This window comes from Centruroides sculpturatus, unplaced genomic scaffold, assembly GCF_000671375.1.
Source record: "Centruroides sculpturatus isolate CEXI.00-Female unplaced genomic scaffold, Cexi_2.0 scaffold262, whole genome shotgun sequence".
NCBI lineage: Eukaryota > Metazoa > Arthropoda > Arachnida > Scorpiones > Buthidae > Centruroides > Centruroides sculpturatus.
This window is the reverse complement of record NW_019384536.1, coordinates 209,784-227,065: the sequence shown is the minus strand read 5'-3', so window position 1 is coordinate 227,065 and position 17,282 is coordinate 209,784. Positions and strand designations below refer to the sequence as shown.

Genomic DNA, 17,282 nt, shown 5'->3' with positions numbered 1-17,282 from the left:
AGGGCAGTTCTGGGATCAAAGTTAGTTTACAAATTTTATTTAACAAAGAAAATACTACGTGTTCAGTCCTAGGGTCAGAGTTCACTTCTTAGAACGACTGTGGGTGGCACTCTCACCACCTGACTTCGGTTTGCCTGTTTGTAGAGAGAGTCGCCATTTTGTATTTTATTTTGACTCGGTTCTTGGTCCCCCAACTACCTACAAGTCTGGATTTTTTTACACGCAAATGATTTTGGCACCTAATACTCTGTGCCAAATATCAACTCTCGATATGTACTCCATACCTCTATGCTGGTAACATAAAATGGCAGTACGATTTTATAAACAAGACATAGTCTTGTCAACAAAAATCACAGACCTATCAGAGCTGAAGATACACAAAAAATAGGTTTGAGTTAGGATACTGACAATTTTGACTTAATGCAAGCATATTATATGAAATCTGTGCCAAGACCAGTAGACAGTTTCAAATTAATGCAATTTGACTTAGTGAGGTTTACTGCATATGAAGAAGTAAATAGGTAAAATGTAAGTACTTTAAAAATAAATTATTATTGTCTTATAGTTGAACTATTAAAGTAGTTTTCCAAATTCTCGGCATTAATAAATATTACACATTAATTCAAATTTGAATTATTATTATTTTTTAATTAAAAATTAACTTGCCTAACTTCAACTTACATCGTCTAAATTTGTGTCTTCAAAATTAGTAACATCTACAAAAGGATCTTGAATGCCATCTTTTAATGCATTTTTGATATCTTAAAAAAGAAAATACTGATAAGTTAACAAACCATAGTGCATAATAAAAAAATTTTCAAAAACTTTATTACCTTGCTCATCATATTTAACACATTCTGTAAAAATATCTTTTGTTCCAAGACTTAATCTATCTCTATGAAAATAATGAGATTGAAAGAAACGTGTCCAAAATTCACTTTCTGATAACTTGTTAGGAACATTTTCCATGTGCTTTTTTTTAACTATTAAATTAAAATTATTATTTTTTAAAAATAAAGTATAAATGAAATATTACATCAAATAATCCATTATTTCAAATTGTGTTGAGTGACTAATGAAACACAAACTTTGGTTAAAATTATTTATACTTTAAATTAAAACCTCACATTTAATTACAATACAATCAATTTTCTAAAAGACTGAAATAAAATTTATTAATATAAAATAGAATTATTATTATTATAAATTTTTAAAAATTTTTGGTTCGAAACTTAGAAAATTGATTTTACATAAATTAAAAGAATAGTTTTAATTTAATATATAAATAATTTTAATTAAGAAACATTTTTGAAACAAAAATCTTCATTGAAACTGCTTTTACAAAGAAAGCTGCTTGTCATAACAAATACACCACTTTTATATAAGATTAAAATATCAATTCCTTCCTTAAAAATTTTAACTTTCAGATGAAAATATTACTACATACATGTTGCATAAAATTAACACACAGTATATACATGATCTTTAAAGAATAATTTACTTAAATAAATTAATACTCAAAAATACCTTAGGAAAATATCTTTATATGTATATGTTTTGCAATTAACAAAAATATTAAAATATTTGTTAAAAAAGTATAGATATTGTTAAAAAAGAACTAGAACAAATAAATGATTAGTCACTTTTTAAAGTAAAGAATTGTTAAAATTTAAAAGAGATTAATCATTATTTATTTCTATTTATAAAAAAAAAAATGAAATTATTATTATTATTATAAATCTTTATCATTTGAATTAAAAAATACCTGCTGGATATGTCCTAAATATTGATTCTATGATATCAGCAGTTATATTATATTTTAAACCATTACAGCCATCTGTTTGTGGTTTAATATCTGCTAAAAATGCTGCAGACACACCTACTTCTTGTTGTTCATTACCTTCTTTATTATTACTTTGCCTTTTCTGTAAAAATGAAAATTTATATAAATGATCAATATACATCTAATCATTTACAGTTAGATCAGAATATATTAGTTGAGTTACTAGAAACTTATAATACTATCATTATAATTACATCAACATATAATGCTAAATATATTACTTTATAAATTTATAACAAACTTATAAAATTTAATAGTTGAACACTTTACTTGCATTTAATACATAAAATCATTTTTGTTTTAGTTTTTCCCATATTACTAAAATATCAATTCCAGGTATTACAAGCTATGCATAATATTTTTCATCAATTATTATATAACAATTATTTGTAAAGTAGAACATTGGCTGTAATACTTAAGATCAATTTTGTCATAAGTTGAATATTGCATCCATATCTACACAAAGAAACACTATGTAGCACAACTTTGAGTAACTTGACCTGCATCAAGCATTTGATCAATTTTAGTTTATGCTTTGGCATTGACAATACAACACAAAATCTCAGAAGATACTGAAAGTTTGTTCTACACAAGCAAATCAGATTTCACTGATGTTTTAAAAAGTTATGATGCAAAAAAGTAAATTTTTTGTCACAAAATATACCATTTAAAAATTTTTTGTTCTGAAAATTGGCTAAAAACAGAAAAAAGGTATGCCTTATATTCAAGAAGATATTACGTTTCCATCTCAAGGAAAAGTATGGCAATTAGTCAAAAAAATCACTCCCAAGAAAGTTTTACTCAGGACCTTGAAACATCAAGAAATGCAAAAAAAATTGGGGGATTTTTTCTGTATGTATGGACGTGTGGGGCACGATTTTGTTCACTGTGTTTGAAGCTTAATAACTCCTGTGCTTTTTGTCAAAAATTTTTGAAATTTTGCAGGGAGGTTTGTATATTAGGAGATTGATGCTATTAAATTTTGGTGGTTAAAGGTTGATAGGTTAGAGAGATAAAGGGAATTGTGTGTCATATCTCAAGTAGGGTCAGACTTAATGTTGATTTTACACATTACTAACATTTACAATTTTTTATGAAAATCATCCTTACCCTCAAAATTAAGCTTTTTGCCATTTTATAATAATTAAAAATATAAAAATGTTTTTAATAAAATATTATAACAGATGATGACACCAAAATTTAAAATGTTGCTAGGAAAGTTAAGTAACTCATTGCAGAATTTTTTTTACTAAAAATGAGTTCCAAAAATAGGAGTGCTGCTTATATTCTGATAAATACTGTACTTTCATCATGTATAAAACAGATACCAATGTACAGGAACTTTGTGACATTTGATTTTATTTCACTATACAACATGGACTTGGGATGCATTTGGGATAAAATTCCTTCCAGCCAATCATACATATAGTCCTGTATCATATTACAAGTTTACTTTTCACACTGGTTTCAATCAGTATTGAGCCACAACAACCAAAGATTAAACTTAAATCAGCTATTATTTAATTATAATTAGTTTTATAAAAAAAAATAAATTACATGCAACTTGATTTTTTTGCTTTAAGTGACCAATAGGTATTAATTATTATATAAAAATAAAAGTCATTTTGATTGTTTGAATAATTATGACAAATTTGTATGTAACGTAATGAATGTTTCTATAAACTTTTATAATAATCTATAAGCTATAAATTTTTGATACAAAGACAGTTATAAAAAAATCTGACTTGAATATAACAAACTGAAAATAACTTACAACTAATCAAAAATTCATTAATTTCAAAGAAAACTACGTCTAGAAATAATATTTATTTAGTTTTATGATGTATTAATGATCTAAAATGCTATTTCTGTATAATTTTAGAACGTTTTTAATTAATTAAAACATTTACAAAATTTTAAGGAACATTATACAGTATGTAGAATGTTCCTTAATTAATAATGAAAGGCTGAATAACTTGCAGTTCTTGAAATAATAAAGTTTTCTTAATTTACTAATAAATAAAAATAAAATATATTAAAATGCAAATTTTAATTGGTTGAAATATATTATATAGATTATATTTCAACATAATAAAATAATTTATGATTCTTAGACATTTACAAGTTGTTAACCAGTACACACGTTGAGACATTATATTGAAAAGACAATACCTACAGCCGCATGATTGGACCAAAATTCTTCAGCTGTTATCACTTGACTCATTACCAGATCTCGATATAGTTGAAACAGAATAGGATCCTCTTGCAATATTCTGTTAAATAAAAAACTTTTAGAATACTATAGAAACATAGAACATATTTCAAAATATATTAGAAATTTCATTGGCTTTTTTGTTTAGTTATTTTGNAAAGTTCAGCGAATTTTTCACAGAAAAATAATTTATCAGGAAACACGTGCACCCCCATTTGATGTGCAACCATTAACCCCGTTCAGGTTAATGGTTGGACCACTAGAAGGTTTTGCTGATGGTTGGGCAAAAGCATTCTTATGTGAAGTATATCAAATAACTGGAGATCTGGCATCTTCGCTTTCTTCCCTTATGTTTATAGGCATGGTGCTCCATGACGAAAACAAGCTTAAGCAATGGCGTTGTCGAATGGTGCACACTCAGTAAGTAATCCTACAATTTTTTGTTTATAGCATAGTTTATATGGATTATTCCCAAAAAATTATACGTGTTTCAGAAATGTTGAGTCAAATTAGTCTAGAATCGATTAATTTTATGGAAGAAAACCTTTCAAACAGCCGTAAACTGCATATGTGCTGAGCTGTGATTGGCTCATATATTTAAGGACTCGTAGAACATCAATTTCATAAAGAACGGAACATATCTACCATGTTATAGGGGGGTCGACTATATTCCAATATATTTACAAATGAAGAGATTGGAATTATAATCATTCTTTATAACAAAATGATTAACTTTGTCCTGAAATTTATTATTTTGTAAATTATTTCATTAAAATTTCATGTGTGTGTGTTTTTTTTAATATGCATAATTAAGATTTAGTTTTAATTTCATAATCAATAATAAAGTTTTTAGCTATGCCACTTTTTAATACTTACACCCAAATTATAACGTTCTCTGAGCAGACGTTCTCTGAAAGGCTGTATTTTTGAAACTTCAAATCTTTCCAATGTAGATTGCATTCGAATTACCTATAAAAAAAGTATTTTTATAATTTTTGGAATTTATTATATATTTACTTTAAAAACTTTCAAACCTTCTCTTCTAATTGTGAAGTGGTGGTAGGAAAACACTGCCAAAAATGTCGAATTAATTCACATAGAGCAATATATAACTGCTGTAATTCTTGCTGAATTTCTATACTTATCGTATCTACAAATGAAAATCATTTAATCTCGTATCATTAAATAATGTTTAAAATAACTTTTTCTTAAAAATCAATTAATAAATGTTAAAATATGATATTACCTTTTATTGATATATGATGAGAATTTTTCATAATTGCTCCACCAGGTGATAATTCTCCAAGTGCAGCTGTAGCAGGTTGTGATAACTGAACCTAGATTAAAATAAATTTAATTTAATATAAGAAAATAAGTAATATATTTATATATAATCATAATCAAAAAATGTCATGCTGCCAATTTTTTATCTAAAACCCCTGGAAAAAAGTATCTAATAATTTGCTAAGAAGAATTATGAAATCTTAAACATTTTATTACAGTCAAAGAAAATATTTGATAGATATGAAACACAGATCTAGAATATGACAGTTTAACAAAAATAATCTCAATAGTTCTACAAAAAATACAAATCTATTGCAAATTTCTCTTGGAAAAAGTTTCTAATGACAGATACACTAGGAAATAAATATCTAAAAATATAAACAAAGTGTTCATTAGTCCCTTACCTGAAAAAAATAAGACTGTTCCATTTACAAGTTACAATCTGCATATCTTTTTAGTATAATTTGTTATATTCTTAATAAAATTTTGAATGAAAACTAACTTAAAAATAGTTCTCCAACTATTGTACAGTTATATACAGTATATCACAACTTTTAGCTTGGAGTAAGGCCAATACATTTCTTCACAGATACCAAGTGGTGCATAGAAAATCTAATGCCTGTTATAAACTAAATTAAATATCTTAGCATCATATTTTAAAAAAGAACAAATATTGTTTTTTATGTTGTTTCAATTAAATAACAGATTTTACTGATTATTATGCAGTATCAGAACTAACTTTTCACTTGTCCTCTGCAATGCTTTATTTTTAGGCCCCTTAATTTTTTGAGGAAAAATAATAATAAAACTATCAACTGAATAACTGTATCAACTGAATAAAGTGGATAAACGCCAAGTGTTTTAATAATAACACAGTCTTGTGTTCAATAGTAAATAATAAAACTGTTGTTTATAATTTTTGTGTACACAACAAATATTCAAGATCATTCACATGTATTAATAAAATATTATTACAGTATATTTGACAATTTTTTTTTTTTTTTTTGTCAGTTCCATTTCAAGGCTCCCTTTATCCCAGGCCCTGTGCCTGTGCACCTACCAAGTAATGGCATTGTTTATACATATGCCAAGTAAAAATTTTTGTATGTATACAATTTCTCTTTTAAAATATTCTTTGGAATAATAAGATGAATTAAATGTTTTAAGTGTAATTTCATAAATATATCAGTTTATAAAAAAATAACACACATGTTTAAACTATAATATATAAAAAGAATTCATAATGAAAAATAATTTAAATCAAAAAAGTGATTCTCATAATTATTTCTCTTAAAAAACCTGGCTGTTAATATTTTATGTACTTTACAGAAATTAATATTTTTAGATAATATTAAAAACTTACATTTGATAATGATGGATTCCAATTTGCTATTAGTCTACATTGATACAAAGTGGATTGTCTAATTTCTTCATCAGTAAAATAAATAGAATCTGTGACTAGAGTAGGACCATGGATGTATCTGTCACACTTTGCTAAATTCAGAGAAGCAGACTGACTGCCTTGATCCTTACCAAGATCTTCATACTGAATCTTTTCTTCTAATCTTATCTGTTAAAAAAAAAAAGCAATTAAAAAACTAAATCATATAGCAATTCATTAATTAATTTTATTTTAGTTTTTATTACTTTTTTAATACTTCTGTGTTGTTCTAAATCAGTTGGTTCTCTACTGTTATTGAAAGTTTGTTTCGCATCTTTCTCATTTTCATTGAGTTTTGAATTATTTATTGATTTACTATTCACTGCTAATGAAGCTTGATTATTTTGACAAGTTGAATTAAGAACCATCATAGAATGATGATTGAAACGACGAATCATAGATAAATTAGCATTAATACTTGATTGAACGACATCTGCAGTTTTAACTCCATAACCCTAGAGAAAAGAACAAAACTTTTAATTTAAAATAAAGCATTTAGTTTTGAACAGCTTTTATTCAAAACAATCAGTGAAAAATTATTCAATAATTTTAATGCATTATTTTTAATAATTACTGCAGAAATAATAAATTATTTCCAATAAATATATCTTAGTAAATTAACATATATTATGTAAGTAAACATTATATTTTAAAACATCATTAAATCATAGTTTAAGGGGTTAAAAAACTTCCAACTTTGAGTTAGCAATACCTAAATTTTTCATTTTTCTGTAGCCATAAATTTCTATCTATCAAGCCATTTTTCAAGAATCTGTTCATAGAGTGATTATAAAATTGTACACAGTTTATGATGCATTTGAAAGCATTGTCAAGGCATCCCCTTGTGTCCAACCACAATGCCAGTAACATACTGTATCAGTGAAAGGATGTCAACATGAGGTTGTAATGGTGTGTTGTGTATAGCATAGTATTTTTTATTTTAATCATCTGTACTCACACAAAATATAACAGAAAACAAGTAAAACAGCAAAACCATATTTGGGACAAGACTATGTCTTGGAGACTCACTGCTAAGCAGAATCACTTTACAGCTTGCTATGCTAATCAGAATAATACTAAAACAAGTAAAACGGCAAAACCGTATTTGGGACAAGACTATGTCACGGAGACGGAATCACTTTGATGCTCAAGGCAGGTCTCGTTCTCATTCTCCAATCTTCTTTGGTATTGCTGCTTTTGGGTGTGATTATTCAAACTTTGCCAGCTACGACCACGATGCATTTTCGATGAAATTAACCTATCCAATTTCAAAATTTCTCTCCGTTGCATGTCGGCCTGGGTTGAATTTTTGTCAATGCGCAACAAAAATTTCCCGTTTTTGAAAAAATAGTATCGTGGCTATTGTATCATCCGAAATAATTTTTTTTATTTTGCACAAACAATATACAGTTTAACCCGATTATAACGTCATCAGATGTAACGACAACCCTAATATAACGTCAAATTTTTATCGGTCTCACGATTTTACTATACTAGATAATGTTAAAAAAAACCTACTTGTAATGACATAAAACCCTGTTTAATGTCATATTTGAAGCACTCAAATTTACAAATTTTATTTAACAAAGAAAATACTACGTGTTCAGTCCTAGGGTCAGAGTTCACTTCTTAGAACGACTGTGGGTGGCACTCTCACCACCTGACTTCGGTTTGCCTGTTTGTAGAGAGAGTCGCCATTTTGTATTTTATTTTGACTCGGTTCTTGGTCCCCCAACTACCTACAAGTCTGGATTTTTTTACACGCAAATGATTTTGGCACCTAATACTCTGTGCCAAATATCAACTCTCGATATGTACTCCATACCTCTATGCTGGTAACATAAAATGGCAGTACGATTTTATAAACAAGACATAGTCTTGTCAACAAAAATCACAGACCTATCAGAGCTGAAGATACACAAAAAATAGGTTTGAGTTAGGATACTGACAATTTTGACTTAATGCAAGCATATTATATGAAATCTGTGCCAAGACCAGTAGACAGTTTCAAATTAATGCAATTTGACTTAGTGAGGTTTACTGCATATGAAGAAGTAAATAGGTAAAATGTAAGTACTTTAAAAATAAATTATTATTGTCTTATAGTTGAACTATTAAAGTAGTTTTCCAAATTCTCAGCATTAATAAATATTACACATTAATTCAAATTTGAATTATTATTATTTTTTAATTAAAAATTAACTTGCCTAACTTCAACTTACATCGTCTAAATTTGTGTCTTCAAAATTAGTAACATCTACAAAAGGATCTTGAATGCCATCTTTTAATGCATTTTTGATATCTTAAAAAAGAAAATACTGATAAGTTAACAAACCATAGTGCATAATAAAAAAATTTTCAAAAACTTTATTACCTTGCTCATCATATTTAACACATTCTGTAAAAATATCTTTTGTTCCAAGACTTAATCTATCTCTATGAAAATAATGAGATTGAAAGAAACGTGTCCAAAATTCACTTTCTGATAACTTGTTAGGAACATTTTCCATGTGCTTTTTTTTAACTATTAAATTAAAATTATTATTTTTTAAAAATAAAGTATAAATGAAATATTACATCAAATAATCCATTATTTCAAATTGTGTTGAGTGACTAATGAAACACAAACTTTGGTTAAAATTATTTATACTTTAAATTAAAACCTCACATTTAATTACAATACAATCAATTTTCTAAAAGACTGAAATAAAATTTATTAATATAAAATAGAATTATTATTATTATAAATTTTTAAAAATTTTTGGTTCGAAACTTAGAAAATTGATTTTACATAAATTAAAAGAATAGTTTTAATTTAATATATAAATAATTTTAATTAAGAAACATTTTTGAAACAAAAATCTTCACTGAAACTGCTTTTACAAAGAAAGCTGCTTGTCATAACAAATACACCACTTTTATATAAGATTAAAATATCAATTCCTTCCTTAAAAATTTTAACTTTCAGATGAAAATATTACTACATACATGTTGCATAAAATTAACACACAGTATATACATGATCTTTAAAGAATAATTTACTTAAATAAATTAATACTCAAAAATACCTTAGGAAAATATCTTTATATGTATATGTTTTGCAATTAACAAAAATATTAAAATATTTGTTAAAAAAGTATAGATATTGTTAAAAAAGAACTAGAACAAATAAATGATTAGTCACTTTTTAAAGTAAAGAATTGTTAAAATTTAAAAGAGATTAATCATTATTTATTTCTATTTATAAAAAAAAAAATGAAATTATTATTATTATTATAAATCTTTATCATTTGAATTAAAAAATACCTGCTGGATATGTCCTAAATATTGATTCTATGATATCAGCAGTTATATTATATTTTAAACCATTACAGCCATCTGTTTGTGGTTTAATATCTGCTAAAAATGCTGCAGACACACCTACTTCTTGTTGTTCATTACCTTCTTTATTATTACTTTGCCTTTTCTGTAAAAATGAAAATTTATATAAATGATCAATATACATCTAATCATTTACAGTTAGATCAGAATATATTAGTTGAGTTACTAGAAACTTATAATACTATCATTATAATTACATCAACATATAATGCTAAATATATTACTTTATAAATTTATAACAAACTTATAAAATTTAATAGTTGAACACTTTACTTGCATTTAATACATAAAATCATTTTTGTTTTAGTTTTTCCCATATTACTAAAATATCAATTCCAGGTATTACAAGCTATGCATAATATTTTTCATCAATTATTATATAACAATTATTTGTAAAGTAGAACATTGGCTGTAATACTTAAGATCAATTTTGTCATAAGTTGAATATTGCATCCATATCTACACAAAGAAACACTATGTAGCACAACTTTGAGTAACTTGACCTGCATCAAGCATTTGATCAATTTTAGTTTATGCTTTGGCATTGACAATACAACACAAAATCTCAGAAGATACTGAAAGTTTGTTCTACACAAGCAAATCAGATTTCACTGATGTTTTAAAAAGTTATGATGCAAAAAAGTAAATTTTTTGTCACAAAATATACCATTTAAAAATTTTTTGTTCTGAAAATTGGCTAAAAACAGAAAAAAGGTATGCCTTATATTCAAGAAGATATTACGTTTCCATCTCAAGGAAAAGTATGGCAATTAGTCAAAAAAATCACTCCCAAGAAAGTTTTACTCAGGACCTTGAAACATCAAGAAATGCAAAAAAAATTGGGGGATTTTTTCTGTATGTATGGACGTGTGGGGCACGATTTTGTTCACTGTGTTTGAAGCTTAATAACTCCTGTGCTTTTTGTCAAAAATTTTTGAAATTTTGCAGGGAGGTTTGTATATTAGGAGATTGATGCTATTAAATTTTGGTGGTTAAAGGTTGATAGGTTAGAGAGATAAAGGGAATTGTGTGTCATATCTCAAGTAGGGTCAGACTTAATGTTGATTTTACACATTACTAACATTTACAATTTTTTATGAAAATCATCCTTACCCTCAAAATTAAGCTTTTTGCCATTTTATAATAATTAAAAATATAAAAATGTTTTTAATAAAATATTATAACAGATGATGACACCAAAATTTAAAATGTTGCTAGGAAAGTTAAGTAACTCATTGCAGAATTTTTTTTACTAAAAATGAGTTCCAAAAATAGGAGTGCTGCTTATATTCTGATAAATACTGTACTTTCATCATGTATAAAACAGATACCAATGTACAGGAACTTTGTGACATTTGATTTTATTTCACTATACAACATGGACTTGGGATGCATTTGGGATAAAATTCCTTCCAGCCAATCATACATATAGTCCTGTATCATATTACAAGTTTACTTTTCACACTGGTTTCAATCAGTATTGAGCCACAACAACCAAAGATTAAACTTAAATCAGCTATTATTTAATTATAATTAGTTTTATAAAAAAAAATAAATTACATGCAACTTGATTTTTTTGCTTTAAGTGACCAATAGGTATTAATTATTATATAAAAATAAAAGTCATTTTGATTGTTTGAATAATTATGACAAATTTGTATGTAACGTAATGAATGTTTCTATAAACTTTTATAATAATCTATAAGCTATAAATTTTTTATACAAAGACAGTTATAAAAAAATCTGACTTGAATATAACAAACTGAAAATAACTTACAACTAATCAAAAATTCATTAATTTCAAAGAAAACTACGTCTAGAAATAATATTTATTTAGTTTTATGATGTATTAATGATCTAAAATGCTATTTCTGTATAATTTTAGAACATTTTTAATTAATTAAAACATTTACAAAATTTTAAGGAACATTATACAGTATGTAGAATGTTCCTTAATTAATAATGAAAGGCTGAATAACTTGCAGTTCTTGAAATAATAAAGTTTTCTTAATTTACTAATAAATAAAAATAAAATATATTAAAATGCAAATTTTAATTGGTTGAAATATATTATATAGATTATATTTCAACATAATAAAATAATTTATGATTCTTAGACATTTACAAGTTGTTAACCAGTACACACGTTGAGACATTATATTGAAAAGACAATACCTACAGCCGCATGATTGGACCAAAATTCTTCAGCTGTTATCACTTGACTCATTACCAGATCTCGATATAGTTGAANACATATCATACATATTTATCAAACTATATTACATTAAAACTTGCATATTATACTAATTATATATATATATATATATGATATGTTCATAAGAAAATATTTTTTATTATGATTTTGAAATTTTCCTCTCCCTTTATTCTTATATATCAGAGATGCACATCTCTAAGGTAGTGATCAAGAGGAAAATCATTGCTCTTGATCACTTTTAGTTTATGCTTTTTTCGAAAAGCTCATAATTGATTATGAAAATTATGAGCTTTTCGTAAAAGAGGACTGTAATGGTGACGTTTAGATCAGTGACAGTAGCAAAGAATATATCAGAGATGCATATCTCTGATGTATAAGAATAAAAAGAGAGGAAAATTTCAAACAATTGGTGAATCATTATTAAACCATTGTGAATTAATTTCTATTATTCTGATTTGAACTATGATGAATGTATATATCAGAATTCATAGCAGTTTGTCATTGTAAATTTCCATGTTATCATCAAAAATTTCCAGTGCCTAATATTGTTAGATTTAATCTTGTTTTGTAATTACAGCAAAATTAAGTTTATCATAACACAGCAATAATACAAAATTTGTACAGTCGATGACAAAAGTAAATTGACATATCACATCAATTGGCTTGACGAGTCAGAGTCAAATTTAACAATGCATAATCCAGACCATATCAACCAAATATTAATATTAACTTAAAAATATGCTATGAGTAACTTTAGGCCTAATCCACTCCTAATCTGGTCATATTTATCAATTGTGTTCAATGTACATAGTTACACTAAAAGTAACTCTCAAGTCTTCATATGGTGCATTGGACACAACTGATAAATATTTCACAGGGCTATATGTGGCTTGATAGTGTAGATCAGGCCTTAATAGCAAGACAGTTGATACTCATGAGATAAAAATAACAAAACATCACCTCTTGGACAATCAACAGAAATTAAATTATCTAACTGTAACCAGAAATGTACAAACTGATGGATAGATAATGGATAGAATTCTATAATCTTAATTTCTATTTAATCTCAATTAAATTTACATATTAGGTGTGCATGGGCTAACTACAATAGTATATGTCATAAAAATATATGGTATATAATACCCCATAAACCAGGAATTATTTTTTTAAAGATGTTTTGCACTGAGAACTTTATAATTCCTGGACTCTGAGCTAACTAATCCATTCAGAATTTCTGATAAAACTCATTTCTGAACGAACCCTTTGATTCAATGAAGTTAGATACAACAGAAAATTCCTGCATATTATACATGAACAAAACTTAGCATACCAACTGCATCAATTAATCAATTATTTTGGATAAAAGCATTAACGTTAACACAGAATAGTACTTTCCTTAAAAATTCCACATTTTCCAGGTTTCCATAATTGCTATGAATCCTGATAAATGTAACCAAGGATTTGTATAAATGTAGATTCGTTCAGTCATCTGTTAATTGTTATCACTTGTAAGTTGTGCTCATTTGGCCTGACTCTTGTTTTCATGATTTTTATGCATTATTTTAGAGAACAGCTGATGACATAATAGATGGTATAATTTCAGCTGCAGAGAACATTTCTAACAACACAGGAGATAATTATAAGATTCTGCAAGTTATTGTATGTTGTCAAAAATTAATGTAAAATAATACAAAATATTAATAAAAGATATACACATACATATATAACATATTTACTCGCATATAGGCAAGGTGTGACTTTAAAGATCAAAATAAAGAAAATTAGATTTATTAATACAATTCTAATTTTATTTCATTTAAACACAAGTAAAATATCAAATGAATGTAAATGCACACATTTTCCTGCAAAAATTACTGGCATTTTAAACTTTAAGGAAAAATCTTGTAAAATCAACAACATAATTTGTTCATGTAAAGCTGGACAATCGGGAACCTCTTTTTTGCCAATTCTTAACAGTCGAATCCACTCTCCGTTGATTACACTTATGAGTTTCTCCGAATTCTGATTTCCGAATAATCATATGTTTTCACATGGGAATGGATTAAAACTTATATCAGGCTCCCATGTGATTTTGGAATTTCAATCTGGAATTCAATTTAAAAGCTTTGCTTTTCCTATTGCTATTCATCTTTACTCCTGACAATACACAAGAACAATTCAAATGACCCACATAAAATACTTATGTTTTTAAATACAAGAGCATAAGCATCCGGTAAAAAATGCAAATACACAGTTTACAAAAATTATTTGCAAAAATGCAAAAAATCTTTCACTCGCACATATAGGACATCCTAGGAATTTGAAGCCATGATAAATGAATAAAAACCTCATCTTATATGCGAGTAAATATGGTATATACAAACATGTAGATTAATACACGAATAAATAAAATAATTTTTGACCATAAGCAATCTGGAAGAAAAGTATGTCAAAAAAGTTGTCTGCTTCAAAAAGAAAACTAAAACACATAAAACAACAATTCTTTATTTTATTTTTTTCAGTCAGTATCTTTGCTGTTTTCATTGAAAATTCATTATTAACACTTTAAAGTTTTGAAATTAGTGAATCAGAAGCTGAATCTGGGAATACAACAGCAGTTACCTTACAATAACTTTGAAGACAAGATATCAGACTTTCTTTTACAAATATTTAACAACCTGTGCACCTTTGCAAAGTGGATATCATCATTGCTCTTGATCACTACCTTAATGATTTAATTGAAAATTATGAGCTTTTCAAAGAAGATTGCAATGGTGATGTTTAAATCAGTGACAATAGCAAAGAATGTAGTTCACAAATGTTAAAAGATGAACATGATACAAGTTGCATTCCACTTGACAAGATGCATGAAACTGTTGCTTATTAGCATCCTGCAAATCCACACCTCACTGTTAAGAACAATCATTAAAACAAAATTATTGTTGATTATTGAAGTCAACTATTCAACTGTTCAATATGGAGAAAACAATCAACATTGGAGGAAATTTCAGATACAAATGCAAATCTGTTACAATCTTGAAGTCATGCAAATTGCTTCCAATTATGTGCAGGTACCCTCATACAACACAGTACATATTTCAGCACTTCAACAATGTAAGAAAACATGGCATCATTGTAAAGAAATGCAATATTCAAATTTGGGCACAAGTAGTGCAAAAATCATAAACCTAGACTCTTTCATGTTGTTAGATTCATGATGCTTTCAAGAAAAAGTTCTGTATTAAATCTTGTAAAATCACACACACTGGCTCATGTTGAAAATTGGAAATGAATTGAAAATGCCAAAATCAGATTTTCTCATGATATGAATGAATAGGTGCAGGTGCTTAATGCTAATCACAGCAGTACCATACTAGACATATACTAGACATACTAGACATATTCTGGGTGCATATTCAAATAGCAAGGTGTTCATCAAGTAATGAATACAATGCAAGAATTTGGAAAATCCTCCATACAAAATTCCACAATTTTTAAATACAAACTCCATTATTCAATATTTATTTTTATTCAAGTAAGTATGCATGTTGTCTCAAATTTGCCCATGGATTTTAGAAAATTAAAATTTTCAATTTGTTTCATGCCTTTTGTCGGGTTTACACTAACAAAAACTGATAGTGCAATTTTTTTTTTCCTCGTCTTAGCTTTCCTATCAACCAGGTATCATTGTCATTGCTTTCAGACTTTAGCCATAATGACTGTCACTGTGTTTTGTTTTTATAGATTAATCTTTATATTTAGTAAAGTTTATTTAAACATTTCTAGATAAGTGTTATTAAACTTTTTTAACCATAGGTAATCATTTGTAAAAATTATCATTTGTAATCATTTGTAATCATTTTACAAATGACTACAAATGGTTACAAATTTTTACAAATGGTTACAAATTTTTACAAATGGTTACAAATTTTTACAAATGATTACAAATGTAACCATTTGTAAAAATTATGAACAAAATACAGTGGTATTTCAGTACTTTAACTGTTCCCAACCCAAACAATTCAATATTCAAACACAAATTCTCCCAGAATTTGTGTTTGAATATTAGAATANAACCATATTTGGGACAAGACTATGTCTTGGAGACTCACTGCTAAGCGGAATCACTTTGATGCTTAAGGCAGGTCTCGTTCTCATTCTCCAATCTTCTTTGGTATTGCTGCTTTTGGGTGTGATTATTCAAACTTTGCCAGCTACGACCACGATGCATTTTCGATGAAATTAACCTATCCAATTTCAAAATTTCTCTCCGTTGCATGTCGGCCTGGGTTGAATTTTTGTCGATGTGCAACAAAAATTTCCCGTTTTTGAAAAAATAGTATCGTGGCTATTGTATCATCTGAAATTATTTTTTATTTTGCACAAACAATATACAGTTTAACCCGATTATAACATCATCGGATGTAACGACAACTCTAATATAACGTCAAATTTTTATCGGTCTCACGATTTTACTATACTAGATAATGTTAAAAAAAACCTACTTGTAATGACATAAAACCCTGTTTTAATGTCATATTTGAAGCACTCAAATTTACAAAATTAGTTTATAAATTTTATTTAACAAAGAAAATACTACGTGTTCAGTCCTAGGGTCAGAGTTCACTTCTTAGAACGACTGTGGGTGGCACTCTCACCACCTGACTTCGGTTTGCCTGTTTGTAGAGAGAGTCGCCATTTTGTATTTTATTTTGACTTGGTTCTTGGTCCCCCAACTACCTACAAGTCTGGATTTTTTTACACGCAAATGATTTTGGCACCTAATACTCTGTGCCAAATATCAACTCTCGATATGTACTCCATACCTCTATGCTGGTAACATAAAATGGCAGTACGATTTTATAAACAAGACATAGTCTTGTCAACAAAAATCACAGACCTATCA

At 27.1% G+C, this 17,282-nt stretch overlaps 1 protein-coding gene across 1 annotated transcript in view; it reads right to left on the bottom strand.

Annotated features, from left to right (window-relative positions):
- Positions 1-17,282, bottom strand: part of LOC111623244 (general transcription factor IIH subunit 1-like) — a 59,127-nt gene that overhangs the window by 8,893 nt on the left and 32,952 nt on the right. Inside the window, exons 9-13 of the mRNA XM_023365742.1 lie at positions 6,987-7,235; positions 6,703-6,909; positions 5,302-5,392; positions 5,090-5,205; positions 4,932-5,024 (exon numbers count right to left, since the gene is read on the bottom strand). Coding sequence (XP_023221510.1) covers positions 4,932-5,024; positions 5,090-5,205; positions 5,302-5,392; positions 6,703-6,909; positions 6,987-7,235 — 756 coding nt within the window. The remainder of the gene's footprint in view (positions 1-4,931; positions 5,025-5,089; positions 5,206-5,301; positions 5,393-6,702; positions 6,910-6,986; positions 7,236-17,282) is intronic.